At 44.5% G+C, this 27,947-nt stretch overlaps 1 protein-coding gene across 1 annotated transcript in view; it reads right to left on the bottom strand.

Moving 5' to 3' along the window:
- Positions 1 to 27,947, bottom strand: part of LOC144781902 (homeobox protein SIX5-like) — a 130,186-nt gene that overhangs the window by 81,954 nt on the left and 20,285 nt on the right. The window contains exon 2 of the mRNA XM_078660973.1: positions 2,285 to 3,765. Coding sequence (XP_078517099.1) covers positions 2,285 to 3,765 — 1,481 coding nt within the window. The remainder of the gene's footprint in view (positions 1 to 2,284; positions 3,766 to 27,947) is intronic.

Genomic DNA, 27,947 nt, shown 5'->3' on the forward strand with positions numbered 1-27,947 from the left:
CATTAAGGTGGAAAAAAGTAAGTGCTTGATATACCCCTGGAACAGGTCTGTCTAGGTTTATATATATTTACGAATCATATTCGCCACTAATTTAAAATGGGATAAGAATACAGAAATAGCAAGAACTACATTACTGGCAATAGTTAATGCCTTAAAAAATCTGACCTTGGCTTTGGAGGCCTCTCTATGGAAACCTAAAAAAAGGGCTGCTAACAGGCAGGTTAATTACTCAGGCATTTATGGGGCTTACATTGTCAAAAAGGATCAGCGTGTTGACTGGAAGTGTCAGGAATGGCTCTGCTTAAAGGCTTTCCTGTGGAACTCAATGATCCATGCGATAAGGCTCAAATTGGGTTTAGATTCCTGAACTCTTTTGGCCAAGTCACGAGTCATAAGGTTTTTATGCAGCATCAAACAATATAATAGTAGAGATAAACACTCCTACCTAATGCTTCATCCAAGATATTATACCACATACTGAGGAATTTTCATGACGGATTGTTGGTGCCACTATGAGTACTGATCTGGGAATAGCTATTTTTAAGATTGAGGACTATTGCTCTTAATAAGGTAAAGAAAGGGAGCCATTCAAGTAAGGCAAGATTTAACAGCCAGGGACAAGTAGCTACTCACGAGGAAGAGCTCAGTCACCCATTTTAGTGTTAATTCGGACGACGTTGAAATCGTTCCCTATCTGCAGCAAAACCCAGACTAACTATTGTGGGATACAATTTTCCTATTTCGGATAGAAACTGACAAAGTTTGGATAATCCCAGGTTTCAGGAAAAGAATACTGGATAAGGGCTACTGTTGTTGTTGTTATCTGAAAATGAAGTAGAATATCCAAATCACTTTATTCTCAATGAAGTCTTTACATCAGTCGCAATTGAAAGCTACATTTTTGTTACAGTTTTTATAATTGTAACACCTTTGGCCAACAAAAACGGGTTATGGAGAAGAAGGCACAAATCGGGGGCAATGCCACACAAAAGAAGGTCATTTCCAACAGTGGAGAAAGGGAAACGGGGTGGAGCAACAGGGGCTACAGATAGTAATGTGAGGCTGGGGGAACAGGCATGCAGGTGAGAAAGCAACACAGGGGGTGGAAGCACACGAAGGCAAGCAAAAGATGGAGGAGGCAAGGAAGAGGCAAATGGGCAAGATACAGCAACACAGCGCAGCAGATGCGGGTAAATGAAGTACACGAGGGAGACAGCTGGCAAACACATACACGCTCAATGAGAGCATAATCACAAAGAAAAAACAGTAGTGCCAGAATAGTAAACAGTGAAGAGCCACGCAATAAGTTCATGCTCCAGGGGGTTTACAGTGACAATATAGCCAACCATTGGTAAGACAACATTTATTTTTTCAAACAGACAGCTTGAGTTGTCTGGTAGGTGAGGCACAAAATGAGTGTCACCACTATAAATGGCTGTAGTATGGCCCCACTTTTAAGTACTGTAATTACACCCCAAGAAGGAGAACGACTTGAAACACTCCAAAGAGGAGTCATCATAGATTATCAATTGCCAAGACTATCAACTGCAGGTACTCGTGAATTTAAACGTGCTGAGGGAAAGACAGATAGGACTGACAGATACAATAAAGAAATTCAGATTCCTAAAATTAATAAACACACCTTTAGTGTTGGATGGAAGTCCTGGGAAAATAGCCGTGCAACACCCTGCGTTTTATCTGTTTTAAGGGTTCGAAAAAACCCTGCATGTTTTCCTACATAAGAGATTCATGTACAGAGTATCCTGGCAGGTGCTTTACGTATTTTGGAACAGACTGCTCGACACTCTAGGAGATTGTGTGTCCACAAAGTAGACATAAATTCAACGACGGCAACTATTGTCCCCATGTTCAGGCTGTAACAAACCTAAATGTTGGAGGGGCTGATTGAGAAGTGTCTTTTCAGGAGCGGCTCTTGACCCTTCTGGTAAGTCTTGGTTACAGTGCATTTATACAAGTAGTTCTTTGTATTCTGAATCCTTCTTCCTCTTAAAATTGCCCTTTCAGGATTTATTCAGCATTCCTAACTTCCCACTTTTTGAAAAAGCCTGCTTCGCTATGTATATTCAAAGGCCTGGATGATTTTATATATTTTTTGTATAGTTACAGTCAACAAAACTAGATACAATTTAGCTAAATGTATGCCCTTAAGTAACTTTCATTCAACAGTTAACTAAATAGCAGGAGTAATCATAACAGAAAAGGCACAGCAGATTTAAAATTAATGATGAGACTTGCAGTACAAACAAAATACAGCATGACTTACCGGTAGCTGCAGCAGGGAGCTGCACCGCTGCCATTCCCATGCTTGTGTTGATCAAGTGAATATTTCCCTGGTTGAGGGGGGAACTGAGAAAAGGTGGGGACCCAGCTTGACTAAGTTTCATGGGGGAGTTGTTAGTCAGGATCTGAAATGGTCCTGTGCCTTGCTGAAAAGTCAACACTTGGGATGAGGGGACAACCTGAGGGAGTGAAACTAGAGGAGACCCTTGAGGCATCTGAGGTATGGAGAGCAACGGCTGGGCTGAGGTGGCCATTTGGGGGACTGAGTAAACTTGAGAGGGAGTGACAGCTGGGGAGAGCGGGACCATATGGGATGGGGAGAGCATTTGGGTGCCTTGACCAGTTTGAGACAGTGGGACCACCTGAGAGGTCAAGGAAGCTTGGGAAAGGGGAAGGAGAGGTGGTGATGCCTCGACTCCTGAAGGCACGGTGGCAACAGCAGAGATGGAAGTGGCTGGCATTGTCTCAACAGAAGATGTCAGGTGATTGGCTGTGGGGAAAGAGACCAATGTAGAACCCTGTAGGACATAGGGGAAAGGTGCTGTCTGGATGCTAGGGCACACAGGTTGCGTTATGCCAGCCTGTGATGGCTGGAATGTGTGAGCTAGCTGACTAGACTGAGTGTTGGACACAACTGAAGAAATAGGAATAATCTGGGAACCAGAGACCATGGGTTGTGCCTGGATGACTTGAGCCACAGAAGCTACTTGAGCCACAGAGGTCGTATCTCCTGATGTCACCACTTGAGGAGTAGACAATAACTGAGGAACGTAAGCTGCCTTTGGATCCGAGGTCAGTAATTGTGTTTGGTGCACCTGGGTGACAGGTAAGATCTGGTGGGAGCTTTGCCCAGTCTCAGACTGAAAGAGGACTTCAGAGGTCGTGGTCAGGGATCCTTCTAACTTGACCTCTGCTGCTGCCCCAGCTTGACTTGTCTGTGGAACCTGGAGGGGTAGAGGGCCATTTTTGGCAAACACCAAGGAGGGCAGAGACTCTTCCCCGTGTTCTACTTTAATGTCTGCACGACACTGTAGCTGCTGAAGACTGGTGGAATTGCTTGTGTTCAGTAAAACTGTAGACATGGGGTCTTGCAGCAAGCTTGACTCCTGCTTTAGCTGAGGCCGAGTGCCCCCAATGACGGTGGCTCCATTGAACAAGATGGGAGAGTTGGTGCCCACTGGGCTAAGGGTAATGGACTGGCCATCTCCTAGAGCCAAACCGTTGATGATAACCCCATTAGGTGTCTGGATGACAGATCCCCCGTTCACAATAATGGGTTGAGGGCTGGTAGTGATGAAATTGCCATTAAGGAGAATGGAGGAGGCACTGGAGCACGAAGCATTGGTTGCCAGGAAGAGGTTGTCAGGGAGAGGAGTCCCATCTTGACCAGTCGATCCTCCAACCTCCATATCCTCAGGCCCCTGGCTAGACTCATCTTCTGTGCTGTGGTTTCCATCAGACTCGCTGAATGAAGAAGAAAGACAGGTGGTTACTCCAAATGTTTGCAAATGGTAGAGCATGCATTTATTTCAATCAAAATAAAATTAGAAGTCTCTGGTTGCAAATATTACAAATTTGTAGATGTGGGTGGGGAAGGCAGCTCGTCTTTCCAAGACGACCTTCGAGTTGTTTTATATAAATTAAATACTGTTCCTGGCTTCACCCACAAGTGTTCTATCATGATATAATAACATCTAAACAGATAAGGACACTATGCTTTCAACTCTTACTTTGAAGACATCATAAATAGTCACAGCAGGCCGCTCACTGTTGGGGGCAGACCGATCTTTTTCCTGCCCCCATCAAAGAAGCAGATTGGGGATAAAAACGTATCCTTTGAGAGTTCACGATACACATATGGAGTTGTAAAGGAAATCCCACCCACCTCAGGAAATGGACAGAACATTGTCCAGCATCCCTAGGATGCACAATATTGAGAGCTTCTCCTGAGAAAGAAAGCTTATAAAAGCACATTTCTCCCCAAAATTTAATCTGGATTAAAGCATCTGTTTTTGCAGGTCAATTTTTTCACCAGGGCATCTATAGTCTGGTGTGCTTGGAAGGTAAACTCGTGAAGCTGCAGGGACAATGGGGCAGCCAAGTTAATTCAGCAGTGACCTCCAGCCAAGACAAGGAAGTAGGGTCAAATGCGAGAATCCTTAACAAAGCAGAACTTTATGATCAAATAGTTCTTCAAACATGTAATTTCAGCTTCATCTCAGACCATTGGCAAACTGGCTAGAGGATAGAATTGACCCTTTTATAGTTTGTGTGTGTTTTTTATACTTGCATCCAGTGGTGCCAAACGCAACTATTGCAAATTAATAGAATAGAATATCTATGGTCGTTACCATTTATTATTCATTCGTTAAATCGCAAATGAGAAATTAGGTAAACAGGTCTAATACAAAGCATAAACATCTTTGAAGTCAATTAGTCCCCAATAACCTCAACAAAATGGAGATATTTTAACTGCATGTTGAGTTACTTCTCTAAAGGATGGTTTACCTATGAAGGGTCTCTCTTAGTTTGAGATACAAATTATGGTCTGTCTGGTGTCTATTCTCAGGGTCAGGATGTGAATTCCGACAAGAATACCGACACCAATGTCAGAGAAGTAACAGCCAACCCACACACATATGAGGAAAAAAGTTTCGGCTTGAGTAAATAAGGGACTGAGTGGTGTGCCACTAATGTGAAATACATTTTATGTACTTCAGGTGAGGTGAGAGCCTCACCAGTCCAGGCTAACCTTAGAGGTTGCTTGATAATCATCATGTAGAAACGTATCACTCAAAGTTAACCCCATCATGGAAAGAAAATGCCAAAATCACCATATCTGCCTGTTGAACACCGTGCAGCGAGGCTGCCATTTGCAGCCAACGTCACAGTTGAAGTTTTGAACAAGACATTAATAAGAGCCTTTGCTTGCAATCAAAGCTAAAAATTGTACCACTAAATGTGAGTGCCCGGATAGTTCCACTCTTTCGCTTATAGGACTGGATCCATTGACACAATTTGCCATGGACAAAGTCTCTTTTCTGCTGCACGAATCAATGGATTGTGGTCAACCAATTTTTAATTTTTTTATCATCAAGTTTTATCATCAAGTTTGCCTAATATCTTAAAAACAAAAATAAGTAACGCTTAAAAAAAGAAAAAAGGAAAAAAATCCCAGATAGGCTTTTGTGATTTTTTAACAGTACTCAGACATTTAGTTTTAATCAGTTTCGCCACACATAAGAACTAAACAGTGAATCTCATCCAGGGTGGAGGAGACGTGAGCTAGTGGAAAAATGAACATTTACATCGCGAAATTTCGATGTCACCACAGTTTTTGCATATGGCCATGTCTGAACTGGGGTGGCGGAGTGAGCTAAAGAATGATGATGGATTAAACCCAGATCAGTTGACTAGGGGTGAGTGCTTGCAATGTTCAACACTCCGTCCATCATCGATCGCCCTTTGGTTTTACACTGTTCATACAGAGGTGCCTTCCTAGAACTGGAACTGCTTTCAAGAGCAGAAGCAGTGAAGCGAACTGTACAGCAATAGAGGTGATGCACCACCAATACTAGCATAAGTGCCTGTTCCTCCCCATTTCAATCTCAGTAGAAAACCTTTATACTTTTATTCCAAATTGGATGCGTTTAACTGGGGGTTCCAAAGAACCAAAAGTGCACACAGTTGAAGTGATTCATAAATTGTGTTTTCCAATCCTCCTGTGTATTTTGTGCTCTTGCATTATTATTTCCCTAACTGATGCAGTCAACACATTTATAGCACAATCAGACTTTCACAAATGTAACACAGGTAAATATAGAGGAGGCTAAATGATGTGATCAACCCAAGGCCATCCAAGTTAAGTACAACATTACTCTTGTCTCCTACCCCTTTGTATCCGAGTGCTGACATGAAAGCAGGAGTGAGTGCTCGTTGGCCGCTGGTCTTCCTATCCAGAGTTGCCTGACTGCCCCATGCTCTCGATCTCTGCCGCTACACGCCAGACGCTACTACTGGCAAAGGATACTGGAGAGCGCAGCATGCCGTACCTTGGGGATGGGTATCATATCGGCCCAGGAGGATCGCATCAGCGTGAAAGTGATCCCCAGGTGCGGCTTGCCGCAATCCACAGTTGTGGAGTGGAGTTAGGCTAGATCGGACAGGAGTGCATTTGAAACAAAATGATTAATTATTTTCAGTGAAGGCCCCTATCGTTATTATTGGTGTTAGACGCCGAATGCTCTATGTCAGCAGTTCTCAAACTGTTGTTCAGGGGCCTCTGGGAGTCAACGACAGCATAGAAATGACATAATATTAAAAAATAAGGTGCATGTAAATAAAAAAGCAAAATTGAAAATGTAAAAATGTAAACATGTTGAAACACTCTGTAAATGCGAAGGAATCTGAAATTGGAGGCTAAAAATTACAATTGCATCCTCAGACTGAATTGTGAGAGCAGTCTAAAAGTAATATACTATAGGCGATGGGTGGCCACAATTGAATTTAAAAAAAGCCAAAACCTTCAAATTCATTTTTTTTTTTTAGATGTTTAATATTTGTGAATATATTAAAATATTTAATTTGGGTATTTGTTTTAAGAATGCTTGTTTCCGTACTTTTGGGTACTGTTTTGCGGTTCAAATCATGTAAATTGCTTAGACCGTGGTCCCTGGACTCCAATAATGATTCACTGTGGGTCACCAGATTACAGCGTGATCAAGGGGGGGATACACAGAAGTCACTGTTGTTCAGTGTTTACTAAAGTCGTCCCGCACTCGTTGCTGTTTACTTATGTAACGCTGCTGTATCATCATTGTTGCAGCTTTCACCTATGACTGGAATTGAGGAACTGTGACTCCAGCTCGCAGGTCCACCTGACGCGGCTGTTGTCAATTTACCAAAATCTAATCCCATAGGGAATAAATCTTCCCAATTTAGAGCTCTTAAGGTTTCGACAAGTATTCCCATTTTCTTCTCAAATATTGATAACAGAAATGTAAAAACTGGGAAACGGCCTTTACGACGAGGGCTGAGCCACACATGCAGTTTCCATCTAAGCGGGAAAAACTTCAGTTTTAGGCCTCAGGGCGAGTGGCCTAGAGTCAGGGTAGTTTTATGGGCAGAGGCCAAGTCTTAGGACTCAGGGTGAGGAGTCAGGGTAGTTTTAAGGCTGGGGCGGGCTGGGTTATCAGGTGTTGGTGCGCGTGGAGGGAGGCTGGGGTGAGCATTTTGCCATGCATAACCCCGTAGCAATCGTGCCTTTACAACAAAATGTGTTGTAAAGGCATGCGTGGTAGAGACGTGGTTGTGGTTCTGACCACGTTGTTTAGACATGCTTGGTTTAGGCATGCATGCAAATTCTCCAAAGGAGGCTAAAACGTGTACTGATCAGAAGAAGGGGGATTCCAGATCGATAATCTAAGGGCAAACATCTTCTGCATTCTGTACAGAAGGATCTAGCCATCATACCAGAACCCGTTGTGGAAGATTTTACTCATCCTCACACGGAGTTCTCTGTATCTATCTTTTCTTGCAGAACGTCCAATAAAGATGCAAAAAGCCACCATAAACTGAATTGTTGAGTTATCTGCAACTCAATAAATTGACTTACAGACCTCCTGTCATTTATCAGAAAATTATTTGTAGTATTCAGAAACTCTTCAAACTTTGTAAAGAATTCTATCTTACATTTTAGCATTACTGAAAAGATTTACAAATGTTTCTCACCGGATCCTGAATGCCCTTTAAGTAATCGTCCAAAACGTGGTACTCAGAGTAACGGATGTTTTTTTCAGGAGCCCAGACTAACAGTGATCAAAATTTGGAAAGCTTACCTCAACAAGATCAATCTCCCTCGGAATTATCACAAACTAACATACTGTTAAAACACCCTCTCTACAGACTGTATTTAGCAGTGCTGGGGTTTGGATTGGTAGCCCTAAGATAAACTAAATACAACCTAAGGAGAAAGAGGAGAAAATTTCGAAAGACAGCCAAATTTAATCTCTGAAACAAGTTCCTTTCGATAACATTGCTGCATTCCTAGAAAGGCTCTTGTTGCTCCTTTGGCTTATTTACCAATTTTTCGAAGCAAGGAGAAAATATCAGTAGCAGAAATTAATATGCACTCCGGTAAATCAGTCAAATAAATGCGTGCAAAAAAAAAAAGCAAATCAGATTTACCCCATCCTCAAATAACTCGTTTATATTGCCAAATGGCTCTTAAAGATAATCGAATTATTTAAATAATTTGATTTTACAAACACTTCATATTCCAGGACTCTGCTTTTTTTGGTAATCTTACCTCTTTGGCACTGGCATTAGACTACGGTTGTTGGCCCTCAGGCTCTTTGTGAGGTATAAGAACATTAGTGATATGTATCCTCAGTCTGCTAGTAACACAGCCATTTTACCACTTTGACACTTGGGGCCCGATTATGAATTTGGTGGTGCAGCACCGGGTCCGCCCGCTTCTGCACTGCCAAACCTATTGTGAGGCTGCCCACCAGATTACGGGTGTAACTCATGTCTGGCTGTTTTTTTTGGGCGTTCCTATGGCGGTGTCTTTGTTAACAGGCATCACAATGGGAACGTTAAAACAATCACCGTGCAGGAACTGGTGAGCATGCACACAGCCCCCTTTGTGCATTCACATGGTGCAGAGGCACCAGGGGACCCTGTAGTAAGTACCTCCATGTAAACCTTGGTGGAAAGGAAACTCATAATATGCTTGGCAGAACAGCAGCGGTCCCGCCAAGCATTCTAGTGCCTCTACACCACTGCAACACCACCAGGGAACAGCAGTTCCTAGTCTGCTGCGGTGGGACTGTGGCAGTCCGACCACCCAACTCGTAATCAGGTGGTTGGGAGACAGCCACGCCCCCACAAGGCTGGCACTCCTCAGACCACCAGACTCTTAATTGGGCCCTTGGTTTTATGGATCAGCCCACGCTTTCTGGTATATGGTCTCTGTTTTCCATCATGATTTATTATTTCTGCATAATTATTCCACAATGACTAGGTCACTTCCCATCTTTTATTTTTACATGCTATTACAACATGGGTTCACCATTATATATCAGTGTTGGGAGCTTCATTTTACTATGCCCGCTATCTCTAACGTGATTTGTGCTTTTGTGTTTGAGTCTTTCTTTTTATAGGCAATTTACAAAGGACATATATGATCGCATTCATTTTAGGCATTGCGTTGTCTTTTGTCCCGTTTAGGTCAGGTGAGCAGTATGATGGTATTCATCATCGAGATTCTTCCTCTCTTTACAGCATCTTCACTATTTTCGGACAAGTCCCCTCTTTGTCTAGGTTGCCACTGTTCTGCCGTGAGGAAGAACCTGTTGAATAAAGTTTAGGGATTGAAACGGCTGCTGTGTCTTAACCCGATTTGTATTGATGAATGGATTTGAGAACCCCATCTAATTTACTTTTCTTTAGGGTTCTATTTTGAAATTGATTTCTCCAGTATTAGGGGTGTCTTTCATAGATTCACATGCTTGAATATTCCCCGTCGTCGAAGTGGGAGTCCCACGGTACATAAAAATAGCAATATTGCTAATATAACATAAATGATAATATCATAGAATAATAATAATAGAGATAATACACTGTAAAACCTCTAAATGGTAACTTCCATAGGAAGACATTACAAGAGAAAAAACTCATTTGTAACATATCAGTGTCATTATGTTGGTCCAAACTGCAGCCAATCAGGCTCAAGCACCCTCTAGAACCTTCTCCTCAGAAGCTCAAGCCCTCAGATTTTCTACCGCACGTCGTGTGAAGGGAGTCTCCCTGAGCTCTGCTCAGTTTTTTCTTCAAACTTTGTCTTTTCAACTTATTTCTTCCAGAATGTCAAGTAAGAAGTCTTTGTTTAGAGCTTGCTCTTCTTGTGGGAAACTACGGTTGTTTGAGAAGGACCCCCACCAAAAGTGTATTTACTGCCTGTACCCTGACCACAAGGTGGATGAATGTAAATTCTGTAGAGCTCTTCCTTCTAAGACTCTCAGAGACAGGGAAGGTCGTCTTCTTATATGGTTGAAGCGCCTCCAAGATAAAGAAGATGTTCTGTCAGACGCAGTAAGTCTTCAGTCAGGCTGTTCCACTGTCCCTTCCAAGCGTGGGAGTGTTCAGAACTTACCTTCTCCTTTTCTACAGAAGAAGAAAAAGCTGGCTTTACCTGTGGCACAATCTTCAGGTCCTATGACTTCTGTGTCAACGCCCACGAGACCTGGCTCTCAGGCGTCTTGTCCAGGCTCTATCAGTATTCTGACAGTCTTGACTCCCAGGTCGTCGACGGGCTCGTCGACGACCGTTCCGTCCACAAGATTGGCTTTGCTGTCTTCGTCGACGACCTCTGTGACGACGACGTCTGCTTCCTCGTCGTCGACGATGGTGATGTCGACGTCCTCAACGTCGACGAGAGCTCCTACGATCCCGTCGACGATCCCTATTGTCTCGTCGGCGACGAAGTTGCCGTCGACGAAGAAATCCTCTTCGACGTCGAAGGATGCATCGTCGACGAAGGTCCCGTCGACGTCAGCCTCTCCGTCGACCACCTCGTCGACGTCGGCTTCGTCAACGAAGAAAGCAACTGTTCCGACGACGAGATCCCCGTCGACGTCGAGTGCTCCGTCGACCAGCTCCTCAACGACGGCGTCGTCGTCGAAGAAGGCGACGCCGGTTCCATCGACGAAGGTACCGTCGACGAAGGTACCGTCGACGACGATGCCGTCGACTAAAGTATCGTCGACGAAGATACCGTCGACGAAGACACCGTCGACGAGGCTGACGTCTCCGCAGATCCCAGCAAAGAAGTCTCCGTCGACGCACGTTTCGTTGACGACGATACCGTCGACGGCGAATCCCTCAGTGGGCCCTACCTCGTCGACGATGGCGATTTCCTCAGCGGCATGTTCAGAATCCTTCTCAGGATTGGGTTCTTTTGCCACCATGCCTCTGGTACCACTGCCTTCCTTGACCTCTGGCAGGGATTCTTCTCTGCAGTTACCACCTCCTGATCTCCAATTACCCTCACCTTTGATGGCTACTGATCACGAGACTGGATCTATGGGGGACGATGATAACGATGAAGCTCACAGTCCATCGGAGTTAATCATAAAATGTCAAGACTCCAGTTCTGACCAAGAGGAGGTGGAGGAAGTGGTCCAACCGGATGACCAATTTGTCCAGTTTCCTATGGCATCTTTCCCAGTTTCTTTGTTTTCAAACCTCCAGCATATGCTGGATGACTACAATCGAAGGTTTCCGCCTACCCCTCAGGGTACTCCAAGCCACGCTCTTGCGGAGGACTCCGGCCTTGCCACCCATCCGCAGTCTTTGGAGCAGCCTGTTTTGCCAGAGCTTCCCCGCCCTAACCCCCCTCTTATTCCGCAACCTGGTGCGCACGGGGTGGATGGGTCGGACAGTGAAGAGGGGGAATTACACCAGGATACTGACGATGAGCAGGATCCAGATATGGCGGAATACGACGACTATAGGATACAGACACCTTCTCCGCAACAGCCAGAGGCAGGTGATTCGCCTTCCATTGATACAGCAAGCTTCCATGTGCTGATGAATAAAGCGGCGGACCGCTTTAAATTGCCGAGAGAACAGCGGCAAGAAGATTGCTTTCTCTACGATTTCAAGAACAAACCGTACAAACAAATTCACACCATACCAATCATAGAATTTGTATGGAAAGAAGGGATGAGGATTATGCACTCTCCTAACTCCTTGCCGGCACAAGTCCCTCGCCTGGAAAAGAAGTACAAGGCTCCGGCTGGTTCACCTGCTTGTTTGCTGTCACATCCCAAACCAGACTCGGTGGTCACACAGGCGGCACAGCGACGATCCCGTAATCCGGCAACTCCTCTCACTACTCCACCTGATAGAGAGGGTCGACGTTTGGACGCCATTGGGAAGAAATTTTCCACCATGTCCTCTACGTCTGTACGCGCTGCAAATGCATTGGCCATTCTAGGTCGTTTCGACAGGCAAATGTGGTCTGATATTTCCGCATTCGTTTCACTAATACCGGAAGCGTCCAGAGCGGAAGCCCAACAAGTTCTCCAGGATGGCATGAGGGCGTCAGAGGAAATGATTGACTGTGCGATTGATGTGGCGAGTACGGGATTTCGCATCCTCGCCAGTGCTGCGGCCCTCCGCCGCCAGGGCTGGCTTAAATCCACTTCCTTCCGGCAAGAGGTCCAGTCGAAGATACTCGACATGCCCTATGACGGTGAATCTCTTTTTGGCGCTCACATTGACGAGGCGCTTGAGTCAATTAAAAAGGACACCGATACAGCAAAGTCGCTAGTCTCTTTACAATTTAAGAAGCAGCCCTTTCGTGGCGCCCGTGGAAGAGGTTCGTCTTCCACAACTTTTCGAGGAGGACACACTCAGTACCGCCAATTCAACCAAGGCAATCAACGTTACTCCTCCCAACAGTCTACTCGCCAAAATCAGTCAAGACCCTATAAAGGAAAACCTACTTATAGGGGTGCCAACAACAAACGCCAGTGACTCTCATGTCACACAAGGAGTTGGAGGGAGAATCTCGCAGTTTTATTCCCAATGGTCTCTGATAACATCGGACCAATGGGTATTGGACATTGTTCGCAAGGGTCATGCCTTGGAGTTCACAGAGATTCCTCCTCATTCTCCGCCATCAGGCCCGCCACCTCCCCATTTTCTAGAATTGCAACATCAAGTTCGTCTTCTCATACTAAAAGGTGCAGTCGAAGTGGTTCCTATATCACAACAAGGGACAGGTTTCTACTCACGTTTTTTCCTCATTGCCAAGAAGACGGGAGAGTGGCGGCCTATACTGGATTTGAGGGCGCTCAATTTCTTTCTGAAACAGCAGTCTTTCCGCATGCTCACATTGTCAGAAGTCTTGCGGCTTCTCTGCAGCGGAGATTTCCTGTCCACGATAGATCTGCAAGACGCCTATTTTCATGTGCCGATTCTTCAACAGCATCGCCAATTTCTAAGGTTCAAGGTAGGCACTATCCATTACCAATTCAAGGTGCTGCCTTTTGGCCTGCGCTCGGCGCCTCGTGTTTTCACGAAGGTCCTGGCCCCAGTCATGGCTTATCTACGTCTGCAAGGAGTGCAGATTTTTCCTTATCTGGACGATTGCCTCCTGAAATCTCCATCTCCTCTACAGCTGGCTCACGACACAAGTCTCTGCCTACAGACTTTCGAGTCACTGGGGTTGACCATCAACGTGGACAAGTCACATTTAACACCATCACAAAGGAGAAACTTCCTGGGTGCCATTCTCAACACGGAATTATCAAAAGCCTTCGTTTCCCAAGAACGACAGGTGAAGATAGTACGTCTGGTCACCCTCATCCGTTCAAAACAGTCAGTTTCTGTCCGCATGTTGAAGTCCTTTCTGGGGATGGCGTCGTCCTGCATCGCTCTACTCCCGAACTGCAGGCTCCGCACTCGCCCTATTCAGGAGGAACTAGACCTGCAATGGCGCCAAGTGTCAGGATCCTTCAACGATCTAGTGAGAGTCTCGTCTCGCATGAAAGACAGTCTCCTTTGGTGGAGAGAACCATCCAACCTAAACGAAGGAGTTTCCTTTCTGGCCCTTCCTCCGGATCTAACACTGACCACGGATGCATCCATGGAGGGTTGGGGAGCTCATCTCCTAGACCTTTCAATCAAAGGAAAGTGGACACCGTCACAACGAACATGGCATATCAACAGATTGGAGCTGCTGGCGATCTTCCTTGCTCTCAGATCTTTTCTGCCTGTAGTGCAAGGAGAGTCCGTGCTGGTTCAAACGGACAACACAACCAGCATGCACTACATGAACAAACAGGGCGGCACAAGATCTCAGCCCTTGTCTCGGCTAGCTCAGAAGATCTGGAACTGGGCTCTTCGTCATCGAATCTCCCTGACGGCGGTCCATCTGCCGGGGGTTTCAAACATCCTAGCGGATTCGTTGAGCAGGTCCACATCATCGACCCACGAGTGGGAGCTTCATCAACAAACTCTGGACATGGTGTTCCGCCGTTGGGGTCGTCCCCTGATGGACCTTTTTGCCACTCCACTGAATCGGAAGTGCCCCGCCTTTGCGAGCTGGCATCCTCATCCGGGGTCCAGCGGCAACGCCCTTCTCATGGACTGGAGCGGCCTGTTCGCCTATGCATTTCCTCCCATACCATTGGTGCCGAGGACATTGTGGAAGATGCGCAGGCAACCCTGCCACTTGATACTGATCGCACCTCGTTGGCCCAGACAGGCTTGGTTCTCAGAACTTCTTCTGTTGTCCCAATGCACGCCCATTCGTCTACATCCACGTCCAGATCTTCTGTCCATGGACGAGGGCCAAGTCTGCCATCCAGACCCGACCACTCTTCAGTTATGGGCATGGAACCTGAATACCTCGAATTCGCGAATTTAGAGATGCCCCAGGAATGCAGAGAGATTCTGGCTTCTGCTAGAGCTTCCTCAACCGTTCAAACGTACAAACTAAAGTGGAAACGGTTTTGCCATTGGTGCGCAGAAGCAAATGTCCATCCACTCACTTCTGCCCCGGAACAGCTGTTGCCTTTCTTTCTGAGCCTTGCTCAGTCTGGCCTCTCTCATGCCACCTTGAGGGTCTTTCTGGCAGCTATTTCACGTTTCAGACATGATGGCTCAACCTCTCTCTGCTCATCCAGAATTATCCGACAATTCTTTAAAGGCCTCTTCAGGAAGTTTCCTCCTATCAGACGCCCGCCTCCGGCATGGCAGCTCAACGTGGTATTGTCACAGCTCATGAAGCCTCCTTTTGAGCCAATCCACAGAGCAGACAGCAAGTTTCTTACCTGGAAGGTCGTTTTGCTTTTGGCCCTAACATCTTCTCGCCGTGTGAGCGATCTTCATGCTTTCACAATCAAGCCTCCTTATTTGCAATTCAAAGCAGATGGAGTATCTCTTCGTACCAATCCCTCTTTTTTGCCAAAAGTGCCTACAGATTTCCATCTGAACGAACCTGTCTTCTTGAAGACTTTCTTCCCGAATCCACAGTCACCGGCAGAACAACGCCTTCATTCCTTAGACATCAGCCGTTGTCTAAAGTTTTACATTTCAAGAACTGCCCCTTTCCGCAAATCAGATCAACTTTTTGTAGCATATGGAAGAATGCGAAGGGGACATTCAGTGACAAAACAAACACTTGCAAGATGGCTCTCAGCAGCCATATCCTACTGTCACCAACAAGCTGGCAAGCCTTTACAGTGTCCTGTGAAGGCACATTCGACGAGAGCGATGGCGTCTTCCACCGCCTTGTTTGCCGGAGTGCCTCTACACCAGATTTGCCGGGCGGCAACGTGGTCGAATAGGCACACCTTTACCAGACATTACTGTTTGGATTCTATCAACGAGGCGGATACCGCAGTGGGGCAAGCAGTGCTTCGCCATCTCTTTAAATAAGGTGAGCCTCTGTTCCCTCCTCCTTTTTCTTCTGTGATTGCTATATGCTTTTAAGCTATGTGTTTACTTCTTGTGAAGATGCTTGCAATCCCAGTGCTAAGGAGTTACTGCTATCTATTCTATTCAAGCATGTGAATCTATGAAAGACACCCCTAATACTGGAGAAGAACTATTGTTACTTACCTGTAAACAGGTGGTTCTCCAGTATTGGTGTCTTTCATAGATTCACATGCGACCCACCCTTCCTCCCCTCAGAGGCTCTCTTCTCCTCATACGCTATTATTACTAGTGCTACGAAAATCTGAGGGCTTGAGCTTCTGAGGAGAAGGTTCTAGAGGGTGCTTGAGCCTGATTGGCTGCAGTTTGGACCAACATAATGACACTGATATGTTACAAATGAGTTTTTTCTCTTGTAATGTCTTCCTATGGAAGTTACCATTTAGAGGTTTTACAGTGTATTATCTCTATTATTATTATTCTATGATATTATCATTTATGTTATATTAGCAATATTGCTATTTTTATGTACCGTGGGACTCCCACTTCGACGACGGGGAATATTCAAGCATGTGAATCTATGAAAGACACCAATACTGGAGAACCACCTGTTTACAGGTAAGTAACAATAGTTCGTCTTGTTAGTTAAGACTTTTTTGATTATGTGCACTGAATTTTCTGCTCATTTTTCACTTTCACTGCGTCGTCACACGTACTACCTTTCCACAGATTGGAATTGTCACCTTCTTTATCCTGAAATATGGAAGGTAATTCCACAGATCACCAAAAATGTGCTTTTATGGTTTGTTTAAAACAGACATGATATGACTGCAAGAATCCTGGTCAACCCCTGATATATGGTGTTTAGCCTTTTTAAGAAGTTCCTACTGCCTTTTACACTGTAAAGTTGAGAGTTTCCCTAGATGTGTTGCAGTTGATTAAAGATCACCATAGATTCAACTGGTGTCAGTGCCACTGGGAGGGGACCAGGGCCTAGTGTCTATAATTTTTACTAAACAATTGCCTAATACAGGGGTTTGTACTTGCAGCCTTAATGATTTGCCTTACATTAATGATATACCGGTTGTTTTTTTAGTATCCAATGGTGATGCTCCAAGTCTAGGGGTTCAAAATTGACCTTGCTTATATGTAGATGAAATTATATTGCTTGAACTTACTCTGAAGGGTCTACAAAAATGTTTAGGCAGTTTGCATTCTTACACCACAGGCCACTTTTTAGGGATAAATACAACAAAAATAAAGATCTTCATTTTCATGGCAAAATGTACCTGAAGAAAATAAAGCATAGATGGTTGATTGGAAATGAAGGTCTTTGTTAAAACTTATACTCATCATGGAAAATTATTTGCTTCTAGTCTGAATGATAAACATCATACATTGCATCTGTGTACATAATCACTATCACATGAAATGGTCTTCAAATCTTTTACAATGCTCTTGATCGTATACATTTCAAAAATCTCTTGATATTGTATTGTTTGATAATTCCCCATAGTATTGTATATATATAGGATGAAAACCATAAGTATTTCAAATTGGTTCTTTATGAGCTCGACTGAAGAGAAAACATTGCATAAACTGCACTTGTTGAATTCATTGACTGACAGGTTATTCATTTGGAACTTGGGCTAAACAGTACCTTTGTGGTGAGTCTGGCAGCAGTTTTCCACTGGGTTTTTGGCCTATCTACTGTAAAAAAAAAATCTGTGGAAATATTCAAACATAAGCACTTGAATAGTATATATATTATAACATTTGTTGAGCGCTACTGTTACCCTTAGGTGTCCTGGTGCGATGTGAAACCTTGCCTGAGGATCAAACCAGTGACATGCTAATCCGTAAACAGCCAGGTTTTTAAAGCTTTTCGAAAGGCCATAAGGCTCGATATACCTCTAAGATTTAGGGGAAGCTTGTTCCAAGCTTTGGCTGCATTGGCTACAAAGCTTTTTCCACCCCAGGTGGCCTTTTTAACAAATGGCACACAAACCAATATGGCATCAGATGAGCGTAGTAATCTGTTTGGCGTGTAACAGTACAGTCGTTCTTTTAAATAGGCCGACCCTGCTCCATAAAGTGCCTTGTGAACCAGACACATCGCCTTGAACATGGTACGTTTCCTAACTGGCAGCTAATGCAGTTTCCGAATCTCTTTCGCTATTGGAGCGTATTTTGGGATGCCTGACACCAGTCTAGCAGCCGCATTCTGCAAGAGTTGCAACTTCTGCAACAAACCTTCCTGGATATTGAAATACAGACTATTACAGTAGTCCAGCCTCGACATAGTGAGAGCTGTGATCACTGTTTTACGACATTCTATAGGTAACGGAGGCAAAATGTTCTTACAAGACCTAAGAGCGAAAGACGTAGCAGATGCCTCCAAATTAACTTGGTCTTTGAAATTGAGCTTCTGATCTACCCACACACACACCAAGGTTTTTAACCTTCCTATTGGGTGCGGGAAGAGGGCCCAGGGTGTCTGGCCACCATTCTGGAGTCCAAAAATTAGGATCACTCCCAAAGCATACCACCGCCGTCTTACTGGAGTTTAGCTTAAGGCAGTTTGGGCCAGCCAGATCCCTACTGCATTCACACAATCTTTAAAATGGACTGCCGTGCTCTTTGACTCAGCTGGTAGAAGAGACACCACAATTTGGGTATTATCCGCATAAGCAGTCAGACTGAACCCAAATGACTGAATAAGGGGCGCCAGAGAGGACACATATATTTTAAATAGGGTCGGACTCAGAGAGGACCCCTGTGGGACCCCACATGGTAGTGAAAAAGGCTTGGATACAAATTTCACCTGCGCCACCAGCTGACTCCGGTTTGGCAAAAAAGATCGAAGGAGTCTCCAAGCCGAACCCTGTACAGCAATCTCCTGCATCTGGTCCATCAACAAATCGTGGTGGACCGTATTGAATGCAGCAGAGAGATCTAACAAGATCAGAGCAGCCTTGCCACCTTGATCTAGGATAGTCTGTATCTCTTCTGTAGATTTCAAAAGAGTAGCTTCGGTACTATGGCCCCCTAGAAAGCCATACTGCATTTGGTCCAAGGCTTGAGTGGACTCCAGAAATTGGCTAAGTTGCATATTTAGATTTCTCTCAATGATTTTAGCAGGTACCGGAAGTCTAGATATTGGTCTAAAATTGTTAAGGTCTTATGTATCGAGATTCGGTTTCTTCCGAAGGGGCAGAATAGAAGTTTTTTTCCAGTCTAACGGAAAATATCCCTCTGAATACATTAAATTGATAAAAATGGGTGTCAAAACTCGAGAGACTGGCTCTGCCGCTAACTTTAATATCCCTATCGGACAAGGGTCCGAAGGGGACCCGGATTTCACCTGCGTAAGATTACCAGTTTCTGTAACTGAAAGCTGGGCAAATTTGTCCAGTAGCACTTTCTTTTCTATATGTTGGTCAACAGTTTGGCCCGCCATGTTCTTAGAGGTAGCATTAGAGAAAGTGGAGAAAATCCATTAGTAGCACACCTATTACATCATAGGTGTGTCACCCTAGGCACAAGTATGGTGTGCTGGAACTACCAGCTCTGTTAAATCATATGGTTCATCCAATAGTTCGATTGTTCAAAGTTCTTTTATTCTTATTCTTAAATCCACATGTTAATTCACATTTATTTCTTATTTGCTCATGTTAGGCGTTAATATACATCATTCCTCATTCCAATGCATTTCGGTGCATACCGCACCTTCATCAGGGAACGCCTGAAAAATTAAACAAATAACACACTATGTATTAATCAAATTCCATTCTATCTCACTTGATAACTCATTTCATTAACGTGCTTATTAGATACTGTACATACTCTTCGACATTTCTATGTTAAAATATCTTCATTGTGCATCCAGTGTTACAACCGCTGTGTTTATAACCTTCAAGTTCTAGCTGTCGGTTAGTCTATGATCCTGCTAAATCATCTCATGTTCGTCTTACTAACCGTTACGCTGTTAACTGCTGCCCGCGCGGGCTTTCTGTTTTTAGAGTATGTTTACGCTCGGCCGGCCGTTGTCAAATGCCTGCACCCGGTGTTCGCATCTCACCTTAATCCCAGCTCATAGAGACTTGAATCTGCTACGCGAAGCCGCTCCGCTCCGCTTGCTACAACGATGTTTATTCAAACGCGAGTTTCGCGCATGCGTACAACAAAGGTGTATCGACTTTTTTTAAAGCTGCTTAAGACAAACTTTATTAACGCGCTGAGCGCTGTAACTTGTCACGCTAACCTCAGGCTCTGTGCTTTCGCTAGCGGCGCATCAATTTAGCGGGTCCTGCACTATAAAGACTGACAAATGTTAATTCGAACAATCATTGTGTATGCCTGCATAAATTTTGGTCATAATGAATTACGATTTCAATATGAAAGCTATTACTGATCAGTTACTGGTAAACTCACAGTGCAACATTGGCTCTATATGTTACAAATAGCATGTAAATTCCATTCTTTCATTTAGCCCATTCGGCTTAAGGGTACACAAGTGATAAATCCAATGGTTTTCCCTCTGTAGGAGGGATTTTTTATTCAAGGGTCCTTCTTTTTTAGGAACTATTTCCAACACGCAAGCCCGCAATTGGCTTACGTTATGCTGTTTATCCATAAAATGCGCTGCCACTGTTGATTTCAATAGCCCTGTTCTTATGTTGCTTTTATGTTCGTTCAAACGAGTCTTAAGTTTCCTTTCTGTGTGCCCTACATATCCACATGGGCATTTCAACAAGTATACGATGTTGGTTGTATCGCATGTTGCATTAAGGTTTAAGGGAATTTTATATCCTTTCATCGGGTGGGTGATGCTAGCACCCCTCATTATGTTATGGCAATTGCCACAGTTTAAACACGGTACTGTTCCTTTGAATGTCTGTTTGTTTGTCGTGCATTTGGGAGTTTTCAATAATTCACCCATATTTTTCCCTCTGGTGAAAGCGAACAGTGGTTCCTTATGGAATATTCCTTTAAAGTCTGGCTCCAATTTGACCATCTGCCAATTTTTGCGGATAATTCTTTTGAAATCTGCGCTAACGTTGGAATATTTACTTACACACGTGATTCTTTGTTCCTTAATTTTTGGTTTCGCTGTTAGTAGCTCAGTCCTTGTTTTTCTTTGTGTTCTTTCCCTTGATTCTTTGATAATTTTTTCCGGATATCCTCGAGACTCAAACCTTTTGGCCATTGTGTCTAACTGTTGTTGACAAGTTTCTTCTTCAGATACCAACCTTTTGACCCTAAGAAATTGAGAGTAGGGTAGATGAGTCTTTAATGATTGTGGATGGTGACTTTTATATAGTAAAAGATTATTTCTGTCAGTAGAATTTTTTACCTGTTTTTGTGATCTCTACATCTAGAAATTGTATGACATTCTTACTAATGTTCCATGTGAATCCAATCCTGTCGTTTTTAGTGTCCAGAATCTCCAACTGTTGTTTTAATGACTTTTCTGTGCCTTTCCATATCAAAAAGATATCATCTATGAACCTCACATACATGAGGAGGTGTGTGGCCCATTCTTCATTATGGTAGACATGTTGTTCTTCGAACGCTGTCATAAACAAATTGGCATACGCCGGTGCGGCGCAATTTCCCGTCGAGGTCCCATTTAATTGAATAAACCATTTCTCTTTGTAACAAAAGTAGCTATTAAATAATGTAAACTGCATAAGTTCCATCAAAAAAACTTGCAAATCTTGGGGATATGTACTTTGCAATAAAGCACTCTCTATGGCTTCTAGGCCTTCCTTGTGTGGTATCGAAGTATACAAGGATTTTACGTCGACCGTCGCCATTACACTGTCGTCTTCCATTTTCACGTGTTGCAGTTTTATCAAAAAATCTGTCGTGTCTTTTATGTATGATAGGCTCTTGTAGACCAAAGGCTGTAAATGTTTATCAATATACTCTCCCACTGGTTCGTGAATACTCATTTTTGTGGAGACGATTGGGCGGCAGGGTGGTTTATACAAGTCTTTGTGTACTTTTGGTACCATGTACATAGTTGGGCTCTTTGGGTTATCTTGCGTGAGGAACTTTCTGGATTTCTCACTAATTGTGCCATGTTCCACTGCTTTCCTCAGAATGCCTTGTAGAATCTTTCTCATTTCTTCCGTGGGGTTTGCTTGGATTTCCATGTATAAGTTCGGATCCTCTAAATGTTCTTTAACTGTATTTTCATAGAATGCTGTGTTGAGAATCACCATCGCTCCTCCCTTATCTGCTTTTTGACAAATTATCTTCTCGTTTTTCGCTATGCTTTCTATGACCCCAAACTCTTTGTTAGACATGTTCCGTTGTGTGTTTTTCTTATTCGTGTTAATCTTGCTTATTTCTTGTTTACATAAATTCTCAAACAAGTCTATGGTTTTGTGCGATGTTGGTGGCATGTATGTGCTCTTGGTTTTCAATCCTCTCAGTTCATCTTCCTGTTTGGGTTTAGGATCTGTCACCACATTCTCAAAAAAGTGTCGGAGTTTCATTTTCCGAGTCAGTTTAAAGAGGCTCACTTCTAGTTCCAGTTGATTAGTCCGCGCAGTTGGTACAAATGACAAGCCTCGTTGTAACGTTTCTATCTGAATGGTGCTCAGATGCTGATCTGAAATGTTTATGACCAGATTCTCTTGGTCAATCAATGATGTTTCTTTTTGTCCTTCTTCGAAGTCACATTCCTCGTTTGTGGAAGAGATTTTTCTTTTGGTTTTGTTGCGACCCCTCTGGGGTCTTCTATTTCTTCTGAGCCTTCGACTAAAAAAAGTCTCCGGTGTAGATTGTGCTTCTTTGTTCTGTGGTTTGGGTGTTTTTGAGGTTCTTCGTGTGTCATTTGCTGGTTTTTCACTGTCTGTAGAGGACGTGTCAGTTTGTGATGTATATTGTCTGGTCTGGCGTCGTTTGGCATAGATTTATGCCCAGGTATAAACCTCTTGCAGTTTATAGTCCAAAGTGTCTCTTTTATACTTTTAGTTTCCTCTCATTCACCTCGAGTGTGGCGAGTAATTGGACTATTAATGTCATCTAATATCTTCTTTAGTTCATCTTCTGAAACTCCTTTTTTAAGTTCTTCTGTTGTGGTTTCAATTTCTTGTCTGAGATCTTCAAGAATCTTACAATAATTCTTCTATAATTAGCAATATTAAATCTAAACTGCATTTGTTTAGAATAGCGTACCAACGGTCTGTAAAGGGTTTGGAATTTTTGCACAGGGATGGTCTTAGGGCAATCCGGAGGCCTCTGGGAATTCGCTGCGCCTTGTGATACTTTACCATAGTGCTTGCATGGAGCCGCTGATTGATCTCCTTTCTTGTGAGATAGAGTAGATGTTTAATATGTTGTTCCTTGTTTCGAACATATGTGTGTTCAGTAGTTTCCGTTTGGATTAATGAATAAATTCTTTCACTGGCCTCTGCCGTGAATGCGAAAGTGTCCGCTCTTATATCCGTCGAATGAGTTATATCCTCATATTGCATCTTTTCTGTCGGGCGTGGAGAAAATGGCATCCACTTTCACATAAAAGAAACTGGCCAATTTTTCACAAAAATCCTGACTAGGCGTGGATGTAGTCGCCACTGGATTGGCCAGGCTGGTAACTGTATTAAAAACAGTTCCCTAGCTGAATAGTACATTCTGAAAATAGAAATGTATACATTTTGGAATTGTTTGGCAGGTTCACTTCGAATCTATGATATTGTCACAGCTGAAATCTCAGTTGAAGTCACGCTACAAGGTTAGTTCAAAATTAGATATTGAACTTTGCTTAAAAATGGGCAAATACAAACTGTCTCTTCTTTTGCTGTACAAAAACAGATCACAAGCATGCCCGACCTAAAATCTAGAACATGTGGTCTGTTGCATGCTTTTATTATGTCTCGGCTAGGCAGTGCATGCACTGTCTCGTTCGAGACATGCTGTATCTGCTCAATGGACTTTGTGCAGCCCATTGTTTTTTGTTGGTTCCTTGTAGTGTCCCTTGTACAATCTTGCTTTTCTATGGTCAATTTGCTTTCTTATTCCCACCTTTTGCTGTCTGGTTCCCTCCCATGGAGCCTGCCCGTGTTCCAAGTTATCTTACTCGTCCATTTATTTATGGTTTGTCTGACGCACTATTTTTTTCTTTCAGCTTGTTATCATTGCAGCCGCACCTCGTTGCTTGCTGCCCTCTTCCTGTCCCTCACCCCTGCCGCCATGTTACTTTAGCACTGCCTCAGTCCTTGTCATGTGACGTGTGCCATAAAGGCTTCACGTTAACACTACTTTGTTCCCAGCAGTCATGCTTCATCGTTCATCATTGCAGCCGCAGCTACCGCTCGGTTGCTTGTTTTAGTTGCTTTCAGACCAGCCCATGTTTTGTTCGCATGCTTACTTACATACGAACTGAAAAACGTAATCTCTGAAATGCTCCAGATCTTCATAGGTTTAAATGTCCAGTTCTTTATTTTCATTTAACATGCAACTTGGAAAGCCCAGGCTGTGAAATGCTGTGAATACCTGCTAAGTCAAGCGATCGCCCAGGTCTGGTGAGAAAAGAGAATTTTTAGGAACTTTCTTTCACTGCACCTGTGGGAATGCATTTGTTTCAAGTGCTGAGTCCACACGCAAGGACATGATGCAGGCACACAGCACGCATGCCAGTGATCCCTACGGGGGGCGCTTGGCAGCAGTGCCAGGGCAGCAGTACTGCTAAGGCTGCTGTAAAGGCAGCCTGCAGAGCCGTACCCAGACATGGCTCTGCCGCGGTTGCATCAAGAGGAGACCTGCCCCCGTCCAGGGCACAGCTGTTATCTGAGGAACTTATAAATGAGACAGGTAAAGGTCAACCCCTCCTCCTCGTCATGTGAATCTTTTCTCCAGCTGTGTCAAAGATGCAGGTGAGACAGCAATAACCTTTAACCCACACTACCTGCCATGAATGCACCCTGTATGAACCTCTGCCCGTGGCAGCGCTCAGCTTGCATTCTCCTTTGCGGAGGAGAAGGGTTGTGTGGTCAGGAGACATACGCCACTTGATCGTCACCTCTTGAGCTCAGCCTGGCACAGCATCCTCTGCAGGAGAGCTAGCTGCCCCCAGGAAGCTGGTCTGTAGGTCCCCTTGTTTGCACAATCTCCGTGCACAGTCCTGCTGGAGCCTTCCCGTGCTGAACGAGCAACCTGCAGAGCATAGTTACTGTTGGCACCGTCACCCCTGCGGTGACCGCTTTCTCGCGGACACATCTTCTTGCTTGTGAAATTGCTGCATTCAAGCGGAGGCATACAATGCTACTGTGTGACATTGGTCACATACCTCTGCTGCCACCTGGCATCACCAAGCTGATGGTTAAAAACGATTTGCTCAGTAGGGGTTGGTCCTTCTTGCTTTCATAGCCAGAAATCGTACTCAGTAACAGATCGATATGGCATTTTCTGGAACCCCACTTGGTGACCCCAGTCACTAGGCGATGCCCCAAAGCAATGCACAATAAAATCAGAGGATCCTCGTGGATATCACTTTATCCATGCATGACCACATTTGGGCCCTTTGTGGAAGATGCTTTGCAATGCTGAAACTTCTAAGAAGGCTATTTGCCTGGATCCCGCAAACTTGTAGGAGAACGGTCACACAGGCATTACTTAACAGCTGGCTGGATTATGGCAATGCATTATTTATGGGCATGGCAGACTACCTCTTCAATCGACTGCAGTAGTGCAGAATGCCGCAGCCAAACTGGTATGCAACAAAGACAGACTCAGTTAGTTCATCGTCCGAGTGCCTCAAATTGCTCCATTGGCTGCCAATGCGCCAAAGAGCGAAATTTAAGCTGCTCAGTTACACACACAAGGCCCTGCACCAACAGGGGCCTATTATTCTACAGAGGAAAGTTGAATTCTTTGTACCCTTGAGGTGCCTCAGATCACAGTCCCTAGCTCTAGTTAGGACAAAACGCATTAAGAAAACAAGAACAGGGGGTCGCAGCTTTTCATACCTGGCAGCTAAACACTGGAATGCCCTACCACAAGAACTCCGCCTCACAGAGAACTATCTTATTTTCAAACGACCCATAAACCACTCAGCCAGCCATTCACTAGAAGTCCTAGCATAGCACTGTGATATCCTTTGGATAAATGTCGCGCTTTATAAATACAAATTGTCGTTCTCTTACTTTAACCAGTGAGTGTATTTTTCTAATTCCCCAGTGTGCCTTTTTGTGACTATAAGACAATCTTGCCCGAATATTTGGGTCATTATTATACCTGCAACACACGGAGTCCACTTCAGTAAAGATAACTTGAAGAGCTATCTTTCCAGATTGCTTAGTAGACTAGCGACATCTCTGCGTTAGAAGGGTTAAAAATCCTCAAAATCTGCCACATGCTTTCTGATAATGCAATGTTTGGCAAAAAAGGCATTGGAAGCGATCAGTCGGCTGGAGTGTGTGATATGGGCGGCCTCAAAAAGGGCAGTGACAATTTATGGCTGAAAGACGGCCAATTAATTTTATTTAGTTCCCTGTCAATTCATTTGGTTGTCAAGTGCCCCCGCCATAATGTGCCCAAAAACCCAGACAGTGCATCACACCACTGTGTGCTGTGTTTTGCATTAACGTTAAAAGGTTAGCTATCAAAAAAGACCAAGCGAGTTCCAAACTGCTCTTCCCCACAAACAGACCTGTGATGAACCCTTTATGTTTTACTTACGCATTAAAATTCTCCGTTTTGGTCGTTTTTGTAGACGGGTCACTTTTATTTTCTACTAGCCGCCCGTCCCTACGTTGTCCGGGTATGAAATAGAATGTGTGTATTTGGCAAGGGCAATTTATTTTAAAATCTCGCGGTAGACAACATTTTTTGTTTCATTAGAATAGGGACGAGAAGGCCCAGCTGCAGCCCTGGTTGATGTTAGCAGGCGCGTGTAATGTCATTGAATGAGAGAGTTATCAGCTGCGGGTAAATCCGTTTAATGAGAGAGTTGAGTGACAGCGAGTAGGAGAGGCTGCAGTAATTGTCCCCGCAGACACGCTCATTTGCGTGTTCCCCCGCTTGAGGCCAAGATGCCGGCCTGTTTGATGTTAGCAGGCGCATGTTCCCCCGCTTGAGGCCCAGCTGCAAGCCTGGTTGATGTTATCAGGCGCGTGTAATTAGTGTACTGATCCGCCGCCTGAGCCCGGCTAGAGCCCAGGTTGATGGTAGCAGGCACGTGTAATTTCATTGAATGAGAGAGTTCAGTAACAGCGCGCAGGAGAGGCTGCAGTAACGTTACTTACCAGGCCTCCAGGTGAACGCATTTGTCACGCCCCAGCACATGGCCACAGCAGACGATCTTCTGATTAATGTACGACCCACATGGCATGATCGTAGCACACGCTCCCAGCGTTTCTCACGCCCCCAGCGTGCCCCTTGATGCGGCGCAATTGCGTTCACATGGCATGAAAGCCGGACACACGCGCCCCCCCCCCCTAGCGTTTCTCATGCCCCTTGATGCTGTGCAGCAACGTAATTGGCGCTTGTATGTATGACTCACATGGCATGAAGGGCTGACACACGCCCCCAGCGGTTGTCACGCCCCCAGCAAACGCCTACAGCCCACAATGTGATGGCCGTACCACACGCCCCCAGCGTTAGTCACGCCCCTAGCCCACGCCCACAGCACAACCCAGACACGCCCACAAGGGACTACTTTGCTGGCACGGTTCTTTTACCTTTTAAATGTATAGAGGAGTTGGCCTTACGGCTAAGGCGCTCGACCTCGGACCTGGGGATCTGGGTTCGAGTCTTGGTAACGACGCCAAACATCCTGTGATTCTGGGCAAATCACAATCTCCCCGTGCCTAACAAAAATGAGTGTGTCCTCATGTAACGTAACTGGTGCTATGTAAAGCGGTCTGATACCGGATTCAGTTCGGGTCAAGTTCGCGCTATATAAAACTCTGCAAAATAAATAAATATGGTGGCCGTCTGCATAGCCTATGTCCTTCTGCTGCAACTGCCCTTTCCAACGCTGTATTGGGTGTTGTGATTGGTGCTGTGGTTACTGAGATTACCCGCCTCAAAGGTTTGGGCTCTCTCTTTATAATATTAGTATGGATACCAGTTACATTTTCTTTTCTTCCCATTATCGTGTTACATAACCACCCTCGTGCAATTTCAATTCTTGTTTTTTTTGGGGCTTCCAGCAATCAGATGCGCACTCCTGACCCGAGATT

The sequence above is a fragment of the Lissotriton helveticus genome, chromosome 9 (genome assembly GCF_964261635.1).
Source record: "Lissotriton helveticus chromosome 9, aLisHel1.1, whole genome shotgun sequence".
NCBI lineage: Eukaryota > Metazoa > Chordata > Amphibia > Caudata > Salamandridae > Lissotriton > Lissotriton helveticus.